The sequence below is a fragment of the Oncorhynchus mykiss genome, unplaced genomic scaffold (genome assembly GCF_013265735.2).
Source record: "Oncorhynchus mykiss isolate Arlee unplaced genomic scaffold, USDA_OmykA_1.1 un_scaffold_119, whole genome shotgun sequence".
Taxonomy (NCBI): domain Eukaryota; kingdom Metazoa; phylum Chordata; class Actinopteri; order Salmoniformes; family Salmonidae; genus Oncorhynchus; species Oncorhynchus mykiss.
This window is the reverse complement of record NW_023493660.1, coordinates 1,593,704-1,617,545: the sequence shown is the minus strand read 5'-3', so window position 1 is coordinate 1,617,545 and position 23,842 is coordinate 1,593,704. Positions and strand designations below refer to the sequence as shown.

The 23,842-nt window shown below is 45.1% G+C and overlaps 1 protein-coding gene across 7 annotated transcripts in view; it reads left to right on the top strand.

Annotated features, from left to right (window-relative positions):
- The first annotated feature begins 1,016 nt into the window (after positions 1 to 1,016).
- The window catches only part of LOC110511642 (exocyst complex component 6), a 127,747-nt gene continuing 104,921 nt past the window's right edge, over positions 1,017 to 23,842 (top strand). For 2 of the 7 annotated variants that reach the window (XM_036972094.1, XM_036972092.1), the window contains exon 1: positions 1,019 to 1,227. In XM_036972094.1, the coding sequence (XP_036827989.1) occupies positions 1,094 to 1,227 (134 nt within the window). In that variant the 5' untranslated portion in view covers positions 1,019 to 1,093. Of the gene's footprint in view, positions 1,228 to 1,683; positions 1,845 to 23,842 lie in introns of those variants that run through there. The other 5 variants (XM_036972091.1, XM_036972090.1, XM_036972095.1 and 2 more) reach the window with 5 other exon arrangements.

The window sequence follows — 23,842 nt, the reverse complement described above, 5'->3', positions numbered from 1 at the left end:
AACCAGGTGAGGGGAGTTCCTTACTGAGACCTAGACAACCAGGTGAGGGGAGTTCCTTACTGAGACCTAGACAACCAGGTGAGGGGAGTTCCTTACTGAGACCTAGACAACCAGGTGAGAGGAGTTCCTTACTGAGACAACCAGGTGAGGGGAGTTCCTTACTGAGACAACCAGGTGAGGGGAGTTCCTTACTGAAACAACCAGGTGAGGGGAGTTCCTTACTGAGACAACCAGGTGAGGGGAGTTCCTTACTGGGACAACCAGGTGAGGGGAGTTCCTTACTGAGACCTAGACAACCAGGTGAGAGGAGTTCCTTACTGAGACCTAGACAACCAGGTGAGGGGAGTTCCTTACTGACACCTAGACAACCAGGTGAGGGGAGTTCCTTACTGAGACAACCAGGTGAGGGGAGTTCCTTATTGAGACCTAGACAACCAGGTGAGGGGAGTTCCTTACTGAGACCTAGACAACCAGGTGAGGGGAGCTCCTTACTGAGACCTAGACAACCAGGTGAGGGGAGTTCCTTACTGAGACCTAGACAACCAGGTGAGGGGAGCTCCTTACTGAGACCTAGACAACCAGGTGAGGGGAGTTTCTTACTGAGACCTAGACAACCAGGTGAGGGGAGTTCCTTACTGAGACCTAGACAACCAGGTGAGGGGAGTTCCTTACTAATTAGTGACCTTAATTAATCAACCATGTACTAGGGAGCACACTTGGCCCTCTGTGGAATGAGTTTGACACGTAGCCTAAAATGTAACAAGTTCACCTAAATATATCAAATGTATTTATGAAGGAGTGTTGTTCAAACCCGCACGGAAAATCAATTTATCCAGAAATGAACTCCTTACATACGTCTTGTAAACGTTCTATGTTGAATGGGGTTATACGTGGCACTATTTAACAAAAAAAAGCAATTAACTCTTTTGTTGGATTCAAAGTTCCTCGGATCACAAGGTTGACGGTTTCCCCTGCTTTTCTTCTGCTGACAGCCTGATTGACCCCCAGTAGGTGTGTGACCAGGAACTCTCCACAGCTATATCCTACTGCACAAATCTCCCACCACTCTCTCCACAAAGCTAGAAATTGTGAAATGTCCAGCGATAGAGTGGAGAAACCTTTACCAGATATTCCTGAAGATGACGGTAGTAGAGATGATGAGAAGGGCTTTGGAAATGTTTTTGCTGAACTTGAATCCGTGGACTTGCCCCTGGGAACCACATTAAGGTACTTTCAATTTAATCCAAATATGAATAAAGAAAAACAAGGTTCAAACTATTGTAGAACAGATTCATTAGTCAAATGTGAGACATTTTCATCTATTCATAATAGCTAATTGTGATTACAATCAATTATTTTTATTCTCACCAGGAAACAATTATCTGTACAAATAGCTACGGTACTTTGGAAGAACAATGGAAGTGAAGTTTTAAAGGAAATGTAGCATGGACAGAATACTATTTGGTGATGATGTTTATTCTGTTACTATTAATATCCATTTATAAGTAGGGACTATTAATTCATAGATCCCTTCCTCTACTGATCTAAGGCCAGTTAACTGTATAGATGAATAAATCAGATTTGACACTGATGTGTAGGTTATTAGCAGGGTAAACATCTGCCTACGGCTGTCACTAAGACATCACACACCGGTAACGTTACGCCCCTTACCGACCGAGTCCGGTACTGACCCGTTTCCCCGCAGTGTCACCGTCACCGCTCGACACTGTGATGATTACCAGCAACATGGCGGACAATGAATCCGTGGAGTGTATAACGGAGCACGAACGGATTTTGCAAGAAATTGAGAGCACCGACACCGCTTGTGTCGGTCCGACACTTCGGTATGAAAATGTGTATTTTAAAGAAAATGTATTTTATTATCTTATCGTTGGTGGTCCAAGTAGAACAGTACACTGAAATACCTTTTGTTTGTTAGCATCCAAATCCCAAGCCAGCTCAACGTTACATATCTTACAGCCCGTTGTTGCTATGCTACAGTGACCAGGGTTTAGTTGCTATGCTAGTGAGCAGGGTGAGCTAGCTTTAGACAAACCCGGTGTTTACACGTCAAAACATCGTATTCATATGTCATGTGTTGTAACGTTTTATATGATGGTTGTAATGTCAGGTAGGGTGACATGTCACAACTCTACATAGCAATAGATGGGTGTGGCTCGTTATGCCCAAGGTTGTTGGCTAGCTAGTTGGCAAGCAAGCAGGTTAGCTAGTTGTATTAGCAGGTTAGCTTGTATTAATTGTATTAGCAGGGTATCTAGCTAGTTGGCCAGCTAGCAGGTTAGCTAGTTGTATTAGCAGGGTTAGCTAGTTGTATTAGGAGGGTTAGCTAGTTGCATTAGGAGGGTTAGCTAGTTGCATTAGCAGGTTAGCTAGCTAGTTGCATTAGCATGTTAGCTAGCTAGTTGCATTAGCAGGTTAGCTAGCTAGTTGCATTAGCAGGTTAGCTAGCTAGTTGCATTAGCAGGTTAGCTAGCTAGTTGCATTAGCAGGTTAGCTAGCTAGTTGCATTAGCAGGCTAGCTAGCTAGTTGCATTAGCAGGTTAGCTAGCTAGTTGCATTAGCAGGTTAGCTAGCTAGTTGCATTAGCAGGTTAGCTAGCTAGTTGCATTAGCAGGTTAGCTAGCTAGTTGCATTAGCAGGTTAGCTAGCTAGTTGCATTAGCAGGCCACTAACTAGCTTAATTTGATGATACTGGGTCTTGTTTATATCGATGTGATCTTAAAACGTTGCTGTATAGTTAGCTTGGTAAGTAGCTAGCAAACAAACTGGGGCACGTATTAATCACATAACTAACCTTACAGCCGTAGCTAAATGTATCATCAAGTAGCTAGCTAACGTTACATCCATAGCAATATGTATCATTAACTAAGTAGCTAGCTAGTTAACGTTACAGCATAGTTATATTTATCCTTAGGTAAGTAGCTAGCTAGCTAACGTTTCATCCATAGCAATATGTATCATTAACTAAGTAGCTAGCTAGTTAACGTTACAGCATAGTTATATGTATCCTTAGATAAGTAGCTAGCTAACGTTTCATCCATAGCAATATTTATCATTAGCTATGTAGCTAGCCAACGTTAGCTTGCAATCAAGTCATCGGCTAAGCTGTCTATTCAGTAGTAAATGATCTTAATATAGTTAGTTACAAGTTAACCATGACTAACTAGATACTCCACATCAAAAACAGTTGGGGCCAAATACAGTGTATTGTAGCATGGGGTGGATTTGAATGAATGACACCACTCCAGCCCCATCCCCTCCAGAACTGAAATAAAGCCTGCCAGCAGCACACCAGCCAGCCAGAGGGGGAAGTGATGGTGTGGCCTGTTATAGACCAATAATGGACTAAAGTAGCCTAACTTTACTCCATATAGTCCAAGGGCCTGAGATGTTCTGTTTTAAGGGATAATTGGTTCTGGAAAGCCAAATCAGCCAAATACTCCCATCTAAATTGAATTGATTCTCAAATTGTGGTATTGTTCTAGAAACATAAATTCCTCTACTTTCATATCACATCAAAATAATTTCACAAACTGGTTTTAACACCGTTACAGACTACAGTATTTGTCAGTGATGACACATTTGTGAGGTCCGTGTCTTCAGTGAAGCAGATAGCTAATTAGCACAGGTAGTCGACTCTGTCTTGCATCTGTTTTCTGTAAGCACGCGCTCTAACATGGAGATATGACTGTGTGGGAACACTAATCCTAAAAAGGTGTTTATGAATTTGACCTTTTTTTAACTGATTATTATTTCTTGCAGATATGGATGGTCCTTATGCTTCCAAAACCGTACTGCAAGTGATACGTTCAGACTGAGAGTCGGGGCTCTTTACAAAACTCCCCTGTACAGAAAACTCTTATGTCATGTAATGGAACTGAGACCCATGATCAAGGGCTTGACCTGCTATGGCCTAACAGGCCTGTTATGGCCTGGGGCCACTAATCTATCTACTCTGTCATTGCTGCTTCTGTCAAAACTATGACAGGTATGTTTCCTTGTTCAGCCAGTTTCAGCCTGGATATTGTATTGTCTCTGAGGTATAGAGGTTAGGCTACTTCCTAGTTGCGTGTCAGTTCACTGATAACACCAGTCATAAATACATCATTTAGACTGGGTTCATCATAGCATTGGGAGCTTAGCATTCCAGCTGTAGACCTACACTGTGCAATACATTGAGTTTGCCAGACAATCATTTCACTGTACTTGTTCATGTGACATTAAAACGGGAAACATTGCAGTAGTGCCTGAAAGTGTGTTAATGATTTTTCAGTTCAAAGGGCAAACCAGGTGTGTTCATATCGTTAGGAAGTTAACCTTCAGTCTTCCTCTTATTGAAGTGTGTGTGTTGTGTCCAGTGCCGACAACATCAAGGCTCATTGTTTTGTCCATCCTGCCTGTCGTCTGTTTGAATCGGTCAGTCGTCCTTTGGTTATCAGACTTCCTCAGCCCATCCTGATCTGCTTTCCAAATGTCCCCCTATGCAGTGCACTAGGACCCATAGGGCTCTGGTCTAAAGTAGTGCACTATGTAGGGAATAGGGCTCTGGTCTAAAGTAGTGCACTATGTAGGGAATAGGGCTCTGGTCTAAAGTAGTGCACTATGTAGGGAATAGGGCTCTGGTCTAAAGTAGTGCACTATGTATGGAATAGGGCTCTGGTTTAAAGTAGTGCACTATATAGGGAACTGTGGTGCTTATGGGCTGGACTGTGGCGCTTGGGGGCTGGCTGGCGCAGGCAGGATGGGTGGGGGCTGGACTGTGAAGCTGGCTGGAGGGCTGGGGGCTGGACTGTGACCCTGGCTAGAGGGCTGGGGGCTGGACTGTGGTGCAGGCAGGGTGGGTGGTGGCTGGACTGTGGTGCTGGCAGGGTGGGTGGGGGCTGGACTGTGCTGCAGGCAGGGTGGGTGGGGGCTGGACTGTGGTGCAGGAAGGGTGGGTGGGGGCTGGACTGTGGTGTAGGCAGGGTGGGGGCTGGACTGTGGTGCTGGCAGGGTGGGTGGGGGCTGGTCTGTGGTGCTGGCAGGGTGGGTGGGGGCTGGACTGTGGTGCTGGCAAGGTGGGTGGGGGCTGGACTGTGTCAGCACGTGGTCCTGTGTGAAGGCAACTGTCAGAATGGATCACTATTTAAATAGATGTGTAGCAGTTAGAATGGATCACTATTTAAATAGATGTGTAGTAGTTAGAATGGATCACTATTTAAATAGATGTGTAGCAGTTAGAATGGATCACTATTTAAATAGATATGTAGCAGTTAGAATGGATCACTATTTAAATAGATATGTAGCAGTTAGAATGGATCACTATTTAAATAGATGTGTAGCAGTTAGAATGGATCACTATTTAAATAGATGTGTAGTAGTCAGAATGGATCACTATTTAAATAGATGTGTAGCAGTTAGAATGGATCACTATTTAAATAGATATGTAGCAGTCAGAATGGATCACTGTTTAAATGTCTATTTGTAGCCAACTTTAAAATAGTCGATCATGGGGATCGAACTTGATCACAATAAACACATTTTAGAGCCCGAGACAAACGTCATTGTATTATTTTGGGTTGTTCTGGCGCAGTCGATCATGGGGATCGAACTTGATCACAATAAACACATTTTAGAGCCCGAGACAAACTTCATTGTATTATTTTGGGTTGTTCTGGCGGGTTTGTAATTTGCGTAGGCTGTCTAGGGCCGACCCGTGTGTGTAGAGGACGATTACAGGCCTTTGCATTTTAATGGCTCCATTAGCACCATCAGATTGTGTCACATGCTTGGTAAACAACAGGTGTAGTAGACCTGCAGTAAAATGCTGACTGACTGGCCCTTCCCAACAATGCAGAGAGAGAGACCAGAGAGAAATAATAGGAATGTTTTATAATAAAAGTCATAATAAATACAAAATGAGAAATGATAACTTGGCTATAGACAGGGTAGTAGTACTGAGTCAATGATAATATCGCTATAGTCAGGGTAGCAGTACCAAGTCCATGTGCAGGGGTCTGTGGTAATAACATGGCTATAGATAGGGTAGCAGTACTGTGTCCATGTGCAGGGGTCTGGGGTAATAACATGGCTATAGATAGGGTAGCAGTACTGAGTCCATGTGCAGGGGTACAGGTATTAACATGGCTATAGTCAGGGTAGCAGTACCAAGTCAATGTGCAGGGGTACAGGTAATAACATGGCTATAGTCAGGGTAGCAGTACTGAGTCAATGATAACATGCTATAGACAGGGTAGCAGTACTGAGTCAATGATAACATGGCTATAGACAGGGTAGCAGTACTTAGTCAATGATAACATGCTATAGACAGGGTAGCAGTACTGAGTCAATGATAACATGCTATAGACAGGGTAGCAGTACTGAGTCAATGATAACATGCTATAGACAGGATAGCAATACTGAGTCAATGATAACATGGCTATAGACAGGGTAGCAGTACTGAGTCAATGATAACATGGCTATAGTCAGGGTAGCAGTACTGAGTCCATGTGCAGGGGTCTGGGGTAATAACATGGCTATAGTCAGGGTAGCAGTACCAAGTCAATGTGCAGGGGTCTGGGGTAATAACATGGCTATAGTCAGGGTAGCAGTACTGAGTCCATGTGCAGGGGTCTGGGGTAATAACATGGCTATAGTCAGGGTAGCAGTACTGAGTCCATGTGCAGGGGTCTGGGGTAATAACATGTCTATAGTCAGGGTAGCTGTACCAAGTCCATGTGCAGGGCTACAGGTAATAACATGGCTATAGACAGGGTAGCAGTACCAAGTCCATGTGCAGGGGTCTGGGGTAATAACATGGCTATAGACAGGGTAGCAGTACTGAGTCCATGTGCAGGGGTCTGGGGTAATAACATGGCTATAGTCAGGGTAGCAGTACCAAGTCCATGTGCAGGGGTCTGGGGTAATAACATGGCTATAGTCAGGGTAGCAGTACTGAGTCCATGTGCAGGGGTCTGGGGTAATAACATGGCTATAGACAGGGTAGCAGTACTGAGTCCATGTGCAGGGGTCTGGGGTAATAACATGGCTATAGACAGGGTAGCAGTACTGAGTCCATGTGCAGGGGTCTGGGGTAATAACATGGCTATAGTCAGGGTAGCAGTACTGAGTCCATGTGCAGGGGTCTGGGGTAATAACATGGCTATAGTCAGGGTAGCAGTACCAAGTCAATGTGCAGGGGTCTGGGGTAATAACATGGCTATAGTCAGGGTAGCAGTACTGAGTCCATGTGCAGGGGTCTGGGGTAATAACATGGCTATAGTCAGGGTAGCAGTACCAAGTCAATGTGCAGGGGTCTGGGGTAATAACATGGCTATAGTCAGGGTAGCAGTACTGAGTCCATGTGCAGGGGTCTGGGGTAATAACATGGCTATAGTCAGGGTAGCAGTACTGAGTCCATGTGCAGGGGTCTGGGGTAATAACATGGCTATAGTCAGGGTAGCAGTACTGAGTCCATGTGCAGGGGTCTGGGGTAATAACATGGCTATAGTCAGGGTAGCAGTACTGAGTCCATGTGCAGGGGTTTGGGGAATTGTTTTTATTTCACCTTTATTTAACCAGGTAGGCAAGTTGAGAACAAGTTCTCATTTACAATTGCGACCTGGCCAAGATAAAGCAAAGCAGTTCGACACATACAACGACACAGAGTTACACATGGAGTAAAACAAACATACAGTCAATAATACAGTATAAACAAGTCTATATACGATGTGAGCAAATGAGGTGAGATAAGGGAGGTAAAGGCAAAAAGGCCATGGTGGCAAAGTAGATACAATATAGCAAGTAAAACACTGGAATGGTAGATTTGCAATGGGAGAATGTGCAAAGTAGAAATAAAAATAATGGGGGTGCAAAGGAGCAAAATAAATAAATAAATTAAATACAGTAGGGAAAGAGGTAGTTGTTTGGGCTAAATTATAGGTGGGCTATGTACAGGTGCAGTAATCTGTGAGCTGCTCTGACAGTTGGTGCTTAAAGCTAGTGAGGGAGATAAGTGTTTCCAGTTTCAGAGATTTTTGTAGTTCGTTCCAGTCATTGGCAGCAGAGAACTGGAAGGAGAGGCGGCCAAAGAAAGAATTGGTTTTGGGGGTGACTAGAGAGATATACCTGCTGGCGCGTGTGCTACAGGTGGGAGATGCAATGGTGACCAGCGAGCTGAGATAAGGGGGGACTTTACCTAGCAGGGTCTTGTAGATGACATGGAGCCAGTGGGTTTGGCGACGAGTATGAAGCGAGGGCCAGCCAACGAGAGCGTACAGGTCGCAATGGTGGGTAGTATATGGGGCTTTGGTGACAAAACGGATTGCACTGTGATAGACTGCATCCAATTTGTTGAGTAGGGTATTGGAGGCTATTTTGTAAATGACATCGCCAAAGTCGAGGATTGGTAGGATGGTCAGTTTTACAAGGGTATGTTTGGCAGCATGAGTGAAGGATGCTTTGTTGCGAAATAGGAAGCCAATTCTAGATTTAACTTTGGATTGGAGATGTTTGATATGGGTCTGGAAGGAGAGTTTACAGTCTAACCAGACACCTAGGTATTTGTAGTTGTCCACGTATTCTAAGTCAGAGCCGTCCAGAGTAGTGATGTTGGACAGGCGGGTTGGTACAGGTAGCGATCGGTTGAAGAGCATGCATTTAGTTTTACTTGTATTTAAGAGCAATTGGAGGCCACGGGGGTCTGCAGGGGTCTGGGGTAATAACATGGCTATAGACAGGGTAGCAGTACCAAGTCCATGTGCAGGGGTCTGGGGTAATAACATGGCTATAGATAGGGTAGCAGTACTGAGTCCATGTGCAGGGGTCTGGGGTAATAACATGGCTATAGACAGGGTAGCAGTACTGAGTCCATGTGCAGGGGTCTGGGGTAATAACATGGCTATAGTCAGGGTAGCAGTACCAAGTCCATGTGCAGGGGTACAGGTAATAACATGGCTATAGTCAGGGTAGCAGTACTGAGTCCATGTGCAGGGGTCTGGGGTAATAACATGGCTATAGTCAGGGTAGCGGTACCAAGTCCATGTGCAGGGGTACAGGTAATAACATGGCTATAGTCAGGGTAGCAGTACTGAGTCCATGTGCAGGGGTACAGGTATTAACATGGCTATAGTCAGGGTAGCAGTACTTAGTCAATGTGCAGGGGTACAGGTAATAACATGGCTATAGTCAGGGTAGCAGTACTGAGTCCATGTGCAGGGGTCTGGGGTAATAACATGGCTATAGACAGGGTAGCAGTACCAAGTCCATGTGCAGGGGTACAGGTAATAACATGGCTATAGACATGGTAGCAGTACCAAGTCAATGTGCAGGGGTACAGGTAATAACATGGCTATAGTCCGGGTAGCAGTACCAAGTCCATGTGCAGGGCTACAGGTAATTGAAGTAGATAAGTGAATATGCAACAGGATAGATCATTAACAGTTGCAGCAGCGTATGTGATGAGTCAAAAGGGTCCATGCAGATTGTCCGGTTAACTATTAAACAAACTAGTTAGCGGCCTTATGGCTTGGGAACAAGCTGTTCACCGTCCTGTTGATTCTAGACTTGGTGCATTGGTAACCCTTGCCATGCGGTAGCAGAGAGATGCCAAGTTTTAGGGCTTTCCTCTGACACCGCCTGGTATAGAGGTCCTGGATGGCAGGGAGCTTGTCCCCAGTTATGTACTGGGCCGTACGCACTACCCTATGCAGTCGGATGCCAGTTGCTCTACCTAGCGGTGATGCAGCCAGTCCACATGCTCTCAATGGTGTAGCTGTAAAACGTTTTGAGGATCTGAGGGCCCACGCCAAATATTTTCTACCTCCTGGGAGGGAAGAGGCGTTCTCGTTCCGTCTTCGAGACTGTGTTTGTGGACAATGAGAGATCCTTAGTAACGTGGACACCATGGACCAAGCCCTCGATCCGCTCCACTACTGCCCCGTTGATGTGAACGGGGGCGTGGCTCGGCCCTCCGTTTCCGGTAGTCCACGATCAGCTGCTTTGTCTTGCTGAAGTTGAGGGAGAGGTTGTTGTCCTGGCACCACACTGCCAGGTCTCTGACTTCCTCCCTATAGACTGTCTCATTGTCGGTGATCAGGCCTACCACCGTTGTGTCGTCCGTAAACTTAATGATGGTGTTGGAGTCGTGCCTGGCCATGCAGTCCTGAGTGAACGGAGTACCCCTGAGGGGCCTCCATGTTCAGGGTCAGTGTGGCGGATGTGTTGTTACCTTCCCTCACCACCTGGGGGCAGCCCGTCAGGATGTCCAGGATCCAGTTGCAGAGGGAGGTGTTCAGTCACAGGGTTCTTAGCTTAGTGCCCTCCAAGCTCATTACTATGGTGTTGAGCTATAGTCAATGAACAGCATTCTCACATAGGTGTTCCTCTTGTCTATATGGGAGAGGGCATTGTGGTGCAATAAAGATTCCATAGTCTGTGGATCTGTTGGGGCGGCATGCGAATTGGAGTGGGTCTAGGGTGTCTGGAATGATGGTGTTGATATCTGCCATGACCAGCCTTTCAAAACATTTCATGGCTACAGATGTGAGTGCTACTGGGCGATAGCCATTTAGACAAGTTACCTTGGCATTCTGGGGCACAGGGACTATGGTTTTCTGCTGGAAACATGTAGGTATTACAGACTGGGTCAGGGAGAGGTTGAAAAGGTCAGTGAAAGCACTTGCCAGCTGGTCAGCGCATGCTCTGAGTACCCATCCTGGTAATCTGTTTGGCCCTGTGGCCTTGTGAATATCAACCTGTTTAAAGGTCTAACCTCGGCTATGGAGACCGTGATCGCTCAGTCGTCCAGAACAGCTGGTACTCTCACGCATGGTTCAGTGTTGCTTGCCTCATAGTGAGCATAGAAGGCATTTAGCTCGTCTGGTATTTTCGTGTCACTGAGCATCTTGCGGCTGGGTTTCCCTTTGTAATCCGTGATAGTTTGCAAGCCCTGCAGCATCCGACGAGTATCAGAGCCGGCGTAGTATTATTTGATCTTAGTCCTGTTTTAATGCTTTGCCTATTTGATGGCTCTTCGGAGGTCGTAGCGGGATTTCTCATAAGCGTCCAGATTAGTGTCCCGCTCCTTGAACGCGGGACACTAGCCTTTAGCTCAGTGCGGATGTTTCCCATAATCCATGACTTCTGGTTGGGATATGTACGTACGGTCACTGTGGGGACGACGTCATTGATGCTCACGGTGAATGATGTGGTGTACTCCTCAATGCCATCGGATGAATCCCGAATCCATCGGATGAATCCTGTTTTTCTCTCTTTCCAACCAGGAAGACGATTAACTTGAACAAACCATTTCTTAAGTAGGCGGAGCACTAGACACAAAGCATAGAACATGCAGTCATCTTCATTCTGGGACATTTCCATATCAAATTTGAGACTGAACTTTTGAATCTTTTCCCAGTACCCTAGTGGCCTGGGCAAAGGAAGCATGCTAACTATTATTATTATTATTATTTTTAATTTTGTCTAGGCAACACATTCATTTTGAGTAACGAAATGCGACCTGATGAAGTTAATGTTTAGATCTAGATGGGTAAAATGTAAATGCCAAGGTATTTTAAAATGGGTCGCAATTGGTGACTTCGATTCTAATATTGAGATTGAACATTTGTTTTGTTAAGTAGAGATGGTTTTAATGAGGTTGATCTTGTATCTTTAATATACTGCTGAATAGTCAGAATATACTTAATACATTAGGGAGGTCGGGCAGTGATGTTAGGTGATTTAGGCCTGGCTCGCAGGCAGTTCCAATTCATCCCAAAGTTGTTTGATGGGGTTGAGGTCAGGGCTCTGTGCATGCCAGTCAAAAGTCTATTTTGACAAACCATTTCTGTATGGACCTCGATAAGGGCATTGTATGCTGTCGCATTAAGATTTCCCTTCACTGGAACTAGCCTGAACCATGATACACAGCCCCAGACCATTATTCCTCCTCCACCAAACTTTACAGTTGGCACTATGCATTGGGGCAGTTAGCGTTTTTCTGGCATCTGCCAAACCCAGATTTGTCTGTCGGACTGCCAGAGGGTGAAATGGGATTCATCACTCCAGAGAATGCGTTTCCTCTGCTCCAGAGTCCAATGGTGGCACCCGAAGCTTGGCATTGCGCATGGTGATGTTAGGCTTGTGTGCGGCTGCTCGGCCATCAAATCTTATTGGTCACATACACATGGTTAGCAGATGTTAATGCGAGTGTAGCGAAATGCTTGTGCTTCTAGTTCCGACCGTGCAGTAATGTCTAACAAGTAATCAGACAATTTCACAACAACTACCTTATACACACAAGTGTAAAGGAATGAATAGGAATATGTCCATGTAAATAAATGGATGAGCGATGGCCATGGAAACCCATTTCATGAAGCTCCTGACAAACAGTTGTTGTGCTGATGTTGCTTCCAGAAGCAGTTGGGAACTCGGTAGTGAGCGTTGCAACAGAGGACAGGCGATTTTTACGCACTCCGCGGTCCCATTCTGTGAGCTTGTGTGGCCTACCATTTTGAGACTGAGACGTTGCTCCTAGACATTTCCGCTTCACAATAACGGCACTTAGTTGACCGGGGCGTCTCAGAAATTTGATAAACTGACTTGTTGGACAGGTAGCAATCCAATCAATCAATCCAATTTATTTATAAAGCCCTTTTAACATCAGCCGATGTCACAAAGTGCTGTACAGAAACCCAGCCTAAAACCGCAAACAGCAAGCAATGCAGATGTAGAAGCATCCTATGACGGTGTCACGTTACAAGTCACTGAGCTCTTCGGTAAGGCCATTCTACTGTAAATGTTTGTCTAAGGAGATTGCATGGCGGTGTGCTTGATTTTATACACCTGTCAGCAACGGATGTGGCTGAAATAGCAGAATAAACCTAATACTGTGTGTCCAGTCGCTGTTTGACAGGGACAGAGTATAAACCATTCAACTTCTCATGATTTTGTCATTACTCTTCAGTTCCCCTCTGGGATATTCTATTGGTGGGTTCCCCTCTGGGATATTCTATTGGTGGGTTCCCCTCTGGGATATTCTATTGGTGGGTTCCCCTCTGGGATATTCTATTGGTGGGTTACCCTATGGGATATTCTATTGGTGGGTTACCCTATGGGATATTCTATTGGTGGGTTCCCCTCTGGGATATTCTATTGGTGGGTTCCCCTCTGTGATATTCTATTGGTGGGTTCCCCTCTGGGATATTCTATTGGTGGGTTCCCCTCTGGGATATTTTATTGGTGGGTTACCCTCTGGGATATTCTATTGGTGGGTTCCCCTCTGGGATATTCTATTGGTGGGTTACCCTATGGGATATTCTATTGGTGGGTTACCCTATGGGATATTCTATTGGTGGGTTCCCCTCTGGGATATTCTATTGGTGGGTTACCCTATGGGATATTCTATTGGTGGGTTCCCCTCTGGGATATTCTATTGGTGGGTTACCCTATGGGATATTCTATTGGTGGGTTACCCTATGGGATATTCTATTGGTGGGTTCCCCTCTGGGATATTCTATTGGTGGGTTACCCTATGGGATATTCTATTTGGTGGGTTACCCTATGGGATATTCTATTTGGTGGGTTACCCTATGGGATATTCTATTTGGTGGGTTACCCTATGGGCAGGTCTAAATGATAAAACAAATCTAAACTAAGTAAATTAAACACCCGGCGACAGACAGACGGACAGACAGACAGACAGACGGGTTAGTGAAACACCCAGCGACAGACGGACGGACAGACAGACAGACAGACGGGTTAGTGAAACACCCGGCCACAGACAGACAGACAGACAGACAGACAGACAGACAGACAGACAGACAGACAGAGGTTGAATATAAATAGTCAGTCAGGAAAGCAGCCATGCTCTATCACATCTGAGAGTTAATCACATTTTGAAAGCATGTTCGTGGTCCCGTGCCCACAGGATCAGAAAGCATGTTCGTGGTCCCATACCCACAGGATCAGAAAGCATGTTCGTGGTCCCATGCCCACAGGATCAGAAAGCATGTTCGTGGTCCCATGCCCACAGGATCAGAAAGCATGTTCGTGGTCCCGTGCCCACAGGATCAGAAAGCATGTTCGTGGTCCCGTGCCCACAGGATCAGAAAGCATGTTCGTGGTCCCATGCCCACAGGATCAGAAAGCATGTTCGTGGTCCCATGCCCACAGGATCAGAAAGCATGTTCGTGGTCCCATACCCACCGGATCAGAAATCCTGTGCGGCCTACGGGACCGTGGTCGGGGGAGTTGAATCCAGCGTTGCCTCTCGTAAAAGTCCGTAGTTTCAGAGGCTTCCGTGAAGGGGCGGGCCGTGTTGTTGAAGGGGTGGGCCGTATTGTTGAAGGGGCGGGCCGTGTTGAAGGGGCGGGTCAATGTTGTTGAAGGGGAGGGCCGTGTTGTTGAAGGGGAGGGCCGTGTTGTTGAAGGGGAGGGCCGTGTTGTTGAAGGGGCGGGTCTTGTTGTTGAAGGGGCGGGTCTTGTTGTTGAAGGGGCGGGTTGTGTTGTTGAAGGGGCGGGTCTTGTTGTTGAAGGGGCGGGTTGTGTTGAAGGGGCGGGTCGTGTTGTTGAAGGGGCAGGTTGTGGTGTTGAAGGGGCGGGGCGGGTCTTGTTGTTGAAGGGGCGGGTCTTGTTTTTGAAGGGGCGGGTTGTGTTGTTGAAGGGGCGGGTCTTGTTGTTGAAGTGGCGTTGTTGAAGGGGCGGGCCGTGTTGTTGAAGGGGCGGGTCTTGTTGTTAGGTGATCAGCAGCGTTCCTGGGTGAACCACTCCGTACCTACAGGTTGGTTTTGAACAGTACCCCTCTCACCTCATTGCAGGTAGTTTGTGTTCCCGTAGCTCTGCACTCGTATCGGGGTAGATGCTGATCCTCTGTCCCTGGTACTGCAGTGTTCCCATCTCTCCTGCGAGACAAAGAATAATTAGTTTTTCCTCAAAGCCGTGTTCTCATAAACCCGTTTCCATTTGTCATTGGTCCGATGCGATGATGTTCACCCGAGGGGGAAGGACCAAGCTTCTCTTGACCAATAAGTTGGTGATTTCTACCAGCTTCGATTCCATGATCCAATTAAAATGATTCTCATGTTCTGCTGTGGGTTTTCTAGCGTCTTCCCCTCCAACAGCTTATTCACCGTTTAGCGATTTATCGTCTTCTCCGGCGTTTCTCCAGCGTGTCGTGGATTTGGCTCAGCTTGGTGTCCAGAGCGAACAATCTCTCAGATCATCTTTGTGAGAGCGTTGGGATCCATTGGATGTTTTATATATGGCTTCTACCTGTACTTTGACGTTTGCACCAAACACAACTTTTATTTATTTTTAAGTGAAGCCAATAACGACAGATCTGACGTGGATAAAGTATTTTTAATTTGAGGGAATTCTGTGACACAAAATAAAGCTTGTTCACTGCATGTCACTGGAAGTCAGTTCTTCAGGGACCATTTCCTAGTGGAGCGAGTCACATGTTTGTGGACATCGATCAGGACAAGATCAGGACATCGATGCAGGATTCTGGAGCCTAATTTATAAAAACCCATTTAGTTTGTCGATAACTTGGACAGACTGTTGCTAGTGGCGTCATGCTCTGTCACAACGGTCCTTTTTCACAAATCACAGTTGGCGAGCAGTTCGGAGCCAAGGCTATATCTGGGTCAGTCAGTGCAGGGCGCTCCACAAGTCTACATTTACATTCTATTAGTTATTCCCTGGTTCTGGATGTCAGTGACGGAGCGGTTGGTTTGTCTCGTTGTCGTGCACAACCAGTGTCCCGGGGTGTGGGGGGGGTTGAGCACAATGGTGCCAGGCTGAGTGTTCTGTGGCTCACCCGCTTCAATCCACAGGCCAGAGGAAGCCTGAGTTCTTTCCCCTCTCCCCCATAATGCTCTAGCTCTTCCCTCAGCCCCACAGGAAGCACCTGCAGCCTGTCTCTCTCTCTCTCTCTCTCTCTCTAACCGCCTCAGCCAGTCAGGATATCACTGCATGACAGGGGGGACCCGGGAGGCCCTCCAACGTTTGAAAGATGGACTGTTTTCCGAGGCCGTTTTTGGAGGCTGAAACGAGCAGTCGTCCTCCTGCATTGTGACCCGGAGGAAAACATCTGTCCCCATCGAGCAGTTTTATCACCGGCACACGTTCACTGTTTTGTTTCAGCCTCGTGTTGATTAGTGAGAATACATATAGGTGATAATAATGAGGTTCAACTGCTCTTGGACAAGGTCATTGGGAAGTAGCATGGTCAGGTCACGCTGTTCTGTGTAGAGAGCAACACATCATCACGTCTCTATCAGCAGGGTCCTAGAAGGTCTGTTGTGGAGAACACAGAACGGAACCACACAACCCAGACATTAAAACGCAATTCAACAATATTCAAAAATGAATTGAACTTAGTAGGAAATCAACTAAATGTATTGAACTTAGTAGGAAATCAACTAAATGTATTGGACTTAGTAGGAAATCAACTAAATGTATTGAACTTAGTAGGAAATCAACTAAATGTATTGGACTTAGTAGGAAATCAACTAAATGTATTGGACTTAGTAGGAAATCAACTAAATGTATTGAACTCAGTAGGAAATCAACTAAATGTATTGAACTTAGTAGGAAATCAACTAAATGTATTGGACTTAGTAGGAAATCAACTAAATGTATTGAACTTAGTAGGAAATCAACTAAATGTATTGAACTTAGTAGGGAATCAACTAAATGTATTGAACTTAGTAGGAAATCAACTAAATGTATTGAACTTAGTAGGACATCAACTAAATGTATTGAACTTAGTAGGAAATCAACTAAATGTATTGAACTTAGTAGGACATCAACTAAATGTATTGGACTTAGTAGGAAGTCAACTAAATGTATTGATCTTAGTAGGACATCAACTAAATGTATTGGACTTAGTAGGAAGTCAACTAAATGTATTGAACTTAGTAGGAAATCAACTAAATGTATTGAACTTAGTAGGAAATCAACTAAATGTATTGGACTTAGTAGGAAGTCAACTAAATGTATTGATCTTAGTAGGACATCAACTAAATGTATTGGACTTAGTAGGACATCAACTAAATGTATTGATCTTAGTAGGACATCAACTAAATGTATTGAACTGGAACATGTTATAATTTGACCAAGTTAATCAATACCTCATGACCAAAATGCATCAGTGGTTTGTATTTTCCTACAACTTTCTGAAACATTTCGGAAACGGCACAGGAATGTGTGATGATGATGTGCAATGATGCTAATGATAACCTTCTGGTAGAGATGGATATACTCGCCCCCCCCCCCCCCCCACACACCTTCTAAATGAAATGTTAACTACTACTAACACAGGAATGTGTGATGATACTAATGATAACCTTCTGGTAGAGATGGATATACCCCCCCCCCACCTTCTAAATGAAATGTTAACTACTACTAACACAGGAATGTGTGATGATACTAATGATAACCTTCTGGTAGAGATGGATATACCCCCCCCCCACCTTCTAAATGAAATGTTAACTACTACTAACACAGGAATGTGTGATGATACTAATGATAACCTTCTGGTAGAGATGGATATACTCCCCCCCCCACCTTCTAAATGAAATGTTAACTACTACTAACACAGGAATGTGTGATGATACTAATGATAACCTTCTGGTAGAGATGGATATACTCCCCCCCCCACCTTCTAAATTAAATGTTAACTACTACTAACACAGGAATGTGTGATGATACTAATGATAACCTTCTGGTAGTGATGGATATACCCCCCCACCTTCTAAATGAAATGTTAACTACTACTAACACAGGAATGTGTGATGATACTAATGATAACCTTCTGGTAGAGATGGATATACTCCTCCCCCCCCCCCCCACCTTCTAAATGAAATGTTAACTACTACTAACACAGGAATGTGTGATGATACTAATGATAACCTTCTGGTAGAGATGGATATACTTTCCCCCCCCACCTTCTAAATGAAATGTTAACTACTACTAACACAGGAATGTGTGATGATACTAATGATAACCTTCTGGTAGAGATGGATATACTTTCCCCCCCCACCTTCTAAATGAAATGTTAACTACTACTAACACAGGAATGTGTGATGATACTAATGATAACCTTCTGATAGAGATGGATATACTCCCCCCACCTTCTAAATGAAATGTTAACTACTACTAACACAGGAATGTGTGATGATACTAATGATAACCTTCTGATAGAGATGGATATACTCTCCCCCCCCCCCCCCCCCACCTTCTAAATGAAATGTTAACTACTACTAACACAGGAATGTGTGATGATACTAATGATAACCTTCTGATAGAGATGGATATACTCCCCCCCACACACCTTCTAAATGAAATGTTAACTACTACTAACACAGGAATGTGTGATGATACTAATGATAACCTTCTGGTAGAGATGGATATACCCCCCCCCACCTTCTAAATGAAATGTTAACTACTACTAACACAGGAATGTGTGATGATACTAATGATAACCTTCTGGTAGTGATGGATATACCCCCACACCTTCTAAATGAAATGTTAACTACTACTAACACAGGAATGTGTGATGATACTAATGATAACCTTCTGATAGAGATGGATATACCCCCCCCCCACCTTCTAAATGAAATGTTAACTACTACTAACACAGGAATGTGTGATGATACTAATGATAACCTTCTGGTAGAGATGGATATACCCCCCCCCCACCTTCTAAATGAAATGTTAACTACTACTAACACAGGAATGTGTGATGATACTAATGATAACCTTCTGGTAGAGATGGATATACTCCCCCCCACCTTCTAAATGAAATGTTAACTACTACTAACACAGGAATGTGTGATGATACTAATGATAACCTTCTGGTAGAGATGGATATACCCCCCCCTCCCCCCACCTTCTAAATGAAATGTTAACTACTACTAACACAGGAATGTGTGATGATACTAATGATAACCTTCTGGTAGAGATGGATATACTCCCCCCCCACCTTCTAAATGAAATGTTAACTACTACTAACACAGGAATGTGTGATGATACTAATGATAACCTTCTGGTTGAGATGGATATACCCCCCCCCCCACCTTCTAAATGAAATGTTAACTACTACTAACACAGGAATGTGTGATGATACTAATGATAACCTTCTGGTAGAGATGGATATACTCCCCCCCCACCTTCTAAATGAAATGTTAACTACTACTAACACAGGAATGTGTGATGATACTAATGATAACCTTCTGGTAGAGATGGATATACCCCCCCCCCCCACACCACCTTCTAAATGAAATGTTAACTACTACTAACACAGGAATGTGTGATGATACTAATGATAACCTTCTGATAGAGATGGATATACCCCCCCCCCCACACCACCTTCTAAATGAAATGTTAACTACTACTAACACAGGAATGTGTGATGATACTAATGATAACCTTCTGATAGAGATGGATATACTCCCCCCACCTTCTAAATGAAATGTTAACTACTACTAACACAGGAATGTGTGATGATACTAATGATAACCTTCTGGTAGAGATGGATATACTCCCCCCCCCCCCACCTTCTAAATGAAATGTTAACTACTACTAACACAGGAATGTGTGATGATACTAATGATAACCTTCTGGTAGAGATGGATATACCCCCCCACCTTCTAAATGAAATGTTAACTACTACTAACACAGGAATGTGTGATGATACTAATGATAACCTTCTGGTAGAGATGGATATACCCCCCCCCCCACCTTCTAAATGAAATGTTAACTACTACTAACACAGGAATGTGTGATGATACTAATGATAACCTTCTGGTAGAGATGGATATACTCCTCCCCCCCCCCCACCTTCTAAATGAAATGTTAACTACTACTAACACAGGAATGTGTGATGATACTAATGATAACCTTCTGGTAGAGATGGATATACTCCTCCCCCCCCCACCTTCTAAATGAAATGTTAACTACTACTAACACAGGAATGTGTGATGATACTAATGATAACCTTCTGGTAGAGATGGATATACTCCCCCCCCCCCCACCTTCTAAATGAAATGTTAACTACTACTAACACAGGAATGTGTGATGATACTAATGATAACCTTCTGATAGAGATGGATATACCCCCCCCCCACCTTCTAAATGAAATGTTAACTACTACTAACACAGGAATGTGTGATGATACTAATGATAACCTTCTGGTAGAGATGGATATACCCCCCCCCCCACCTTCTAAATGAAATGTTAACTACTACTAACACAGGAATGTGTGATGATACTAATGATAACCTTCTGGTAGAGATGGATATACTCCCCCCCCCACCTTCTAAATGAAATGTTAACTACACAGTATCCTGGCTGAGTGATATCATGGTTATTTGCATCAATCCAGTGGCCATTTGTTTTGCCAACTCATCAATCACGTGAGCGCTACAGAAACACAGCTCACCAAACGGTCTCTGGCTGCTGCGCACTTCGGTTCAAGGGTAATTACACCCCAAAATGTACATTTCTTAGATTTATTTCTTTCAGACCTCAGACGTCTCCTGATGTGGGTTGTTTTAAGACTTGGAAGACCCAATTCTGTTGTTTAAATAAATAATAATTAAAGTGTGATTTAGAAAGCGAAACCCTGAAAGAAAGAAAAGAGGGGAAAAAACGTAAACGGACAAATCAACAGATTTTCTAGGCGCCTTATCAGTGATCTCTTTACTTCTTTAGTTATTTCACAAACAGCTCTGGCTGTTGGACCACACCCTGTGTTCATCTTCATTTCCTTCCCAAGCATCACTGGGTTTACCACAGCAGTGGTTTCACGTTCTCTCCTACTTTCTAACGCAGGAGATGTGAGGGGCATTCTGGGGAACGAGAGAAACTGGTCAGATTGTGATCTGTGGGGGTGTGTTAAAGAGGTCTGCATGGTTATTACTATATTAAAATATCCAAACAAACGTTTTAATATTCGAATACTTGTGAGACTATTTTAAAACACAGGCCTTTTCTAAATGGAAAAATATATATAATCCATGTGACATTGTGGCATAGAAGGACATTTTAAAATGCTTAATTTATAAAACGGCTAACTTTTCAATGTGCTTTTTATTACATGTGCCCAGTAGACTTCATGTGTAACTTAGCTTGTTGTTTGTTGGCCAATCGAACAGGCTCAATGTGTAACAAGTGGACTGAGGGTTACGTAATGAAATGCAAAATTACCAAATGAAGTTGGTGAAATGAGGAGTAGGTGACAAGGAGCCACCAACGGGGAGGCTGTTTTATCTGAATGGGGTTGTAGGTGACAAGGAGCCACCAACGGGGAGGCTGTTTTATCTGAATGGGGTTGTAGGTGACAAGGAGCCACCAACAGGGAGGCTGTTTTATCTGAATGGGGTTGTAGGTGACAAGGAGCCACCAACGGGGAGGCTGTTTTATCTGAATGGGGTTGTAGGTGACAAGGAGCCACCAACGGGGAGGCTGTTTTATCTGAATGGGGTTGTAGGTGACAAGGAGCCACCAACGGGGAGGCTGTTTTATCTGAATGGGGTTGTAGGTGACAAGGAGCCCCGAACGGGGAGGTTGTTTTATCTGAATGGGGTTGTAGGTGACAAGGAGCCACCAACGGGGAGGCTGTTTTATCTGAATGGGGTTGTAGGTGACAAGGAGCCACCAACGGGGAGGCTGTTTTATCTGAATGGGGTTGTAGGTGACAAGGAGCCACCAACCCGGGAGGCTGTTTTATCTGAATGGGGTTGTAGGTGACAAGGAGACACCAACGGGGAGGCTGTTTTATCTGAATGGGGTTGTAGGTGACAAGGAGCCACCAACAGGGAGGCTGTTTTATCTGAATGGGGTTGTAGGTGACAAGGAGACACCAACGGGGAGGCTGTTTTATCTGAATGGGGTTGTAGGTGACAAGGAGCCACCAACAGGGAGGCTGTTTTATCTGAATGGGGTTGTAGGTGACAAGGAGCCACCAACGGGGAGGCTGTTTTATCTGAATGGGGTTGTAGGTGACAAGGAGCCCCGAACGGGGAGGTTGTTTTATCTGAATGGGGTTGTAGGTGACAAGGAGCCACCAACGGGGAGGCTGTTTTATCTGAATGGGGCTGTAGGTGACAAGGAGCCACCAACGGGGAGGTTGTTTTATCTGAATGGGGCTGTAGGTGACAAGGAGCCCCCAACGGGGATGCTGTAGTATCTGAATGGGGTTGTAGGTGACAAGGAGCCACCAACCCGGGAGGCTGTTTTATCTGAATGGGGCTGTAGGTGACAAGGAGCCCCCAACGGGGATGCTGTAGTATCTGAATGGGGTTGTAGGTGACAAGGAGCCACCAACCCGGGAGGCTGTTTTATCTGAATGGGGTTGTAGGTGACAAGGAGCCACCAACGGGGAGGCTGTTTTATCTGAATGGGGTTGTAGGTGACAAGGAGCCACCAACGGGGAGGCTGTTTTATCTGAATGGGGTTGTAGGTGACAAGGAGCCACCAACGGGGAGGCTGTTTTATCTGAATGGGGTTGTAGGTGACAAGGAGCCCCGAACGGGGAGGTTGTTTTATCTGGATGGGGCTGTAGGTGACAAGGAGCAACCAACGGAGAGGCTGTTTTATCTGAATGGGGTTGTAGGTGACAAGGAGCCACCAACGCGGAGGCTGTTGTATCTGAATGGGGTTGTAGGTGACAAGGAGCAACCAACAGGGAGGCTGTTGTATCTGAATGGGGTTGTAGGTGACAAGGAGACACCAACAGGGAGGCTGTTGTATCTGAATGGGGTTGGGGGAAAAGCACAGCATGTAGCTTCAATTATCCTAGCTAGCTATAACTGGCTAGCTTCTCCAGACTACTCCAGTAAAGACAGTCACTGTTCTCTCTCAATCTCTCTTATTTATATATATCCTCAACTCTGGATCTCCAAGCCAGTTCTACTGCTTTAGTTAATTGTTCCCCTCTGAGTCACTGATTTAGACCTGGGACACCAGGTGGGTGATTCCCCTCTAATCAGGTTCTGATTTAGACCTGGGACACCAGGTGGGTGATTCCCCTCTAATCAGGTTCTGATTTAGACCTGGGACACCAGGTGAGTGATTCCCCTCTAATCAGGGACTGATTTAGACCTGGGACACCAGGTGGGTGATTCCCCTCTAATCAGGGACTGATTTAGACCTGGGACACCAGGTGGGTGATTCCCCTCTAATCAGGTACTGATTTAGACCTGGGACACCAGGTGGGTGATTCCCCTCTAATCAGGTACTGATTTAGACCTGGGACACCAGGTGGGTGATTCCCCTCTAATCAGGTACTGATTTAGACCTGGGACACCAGGTGGGTGATTCCCCTCTAATCAGGTTCTGACTTAGACCTGGGACACCAGGTGGGTGATTCCCCTCTAATCAGGCTCTGATTTAGACCTGGGACACCAGGTGGGTGATTCCCCTCTAATCAGGTTCTGACTTAGACCTGGGACACCAGCACCAGGCAGAGACAGCAAGGGCGGTTCGTTGCTCCAGAGCCTTTCCGTTCACCTTCACACTCCTGGGCCAGACTACACTCAATCATATGACCCACTGAAGAGATGAGTCTTCAGTAAAGACTTAAAGGTTGAGATCGAGTTTGCGTCTCTGACATGGGTAGGCAGACCGTTCCATAAAAATGGAGCTCTATAGGAGAAAGCCCTGCCTCCAGCTGTTTGCTTAGAAATTCTAGGGACAATTAGGAGGCCTGCGTCTTGTGACCGTAGCGTACGTGTAGGTATGTACGGCAGGACCAGATCAGAGAGATAGGTAGGAGCAAGCCCATGTAATGCTTTGTAGGTTAGCAGTAAAACCTTGAAATCAGCCCTAGCCTTAACAG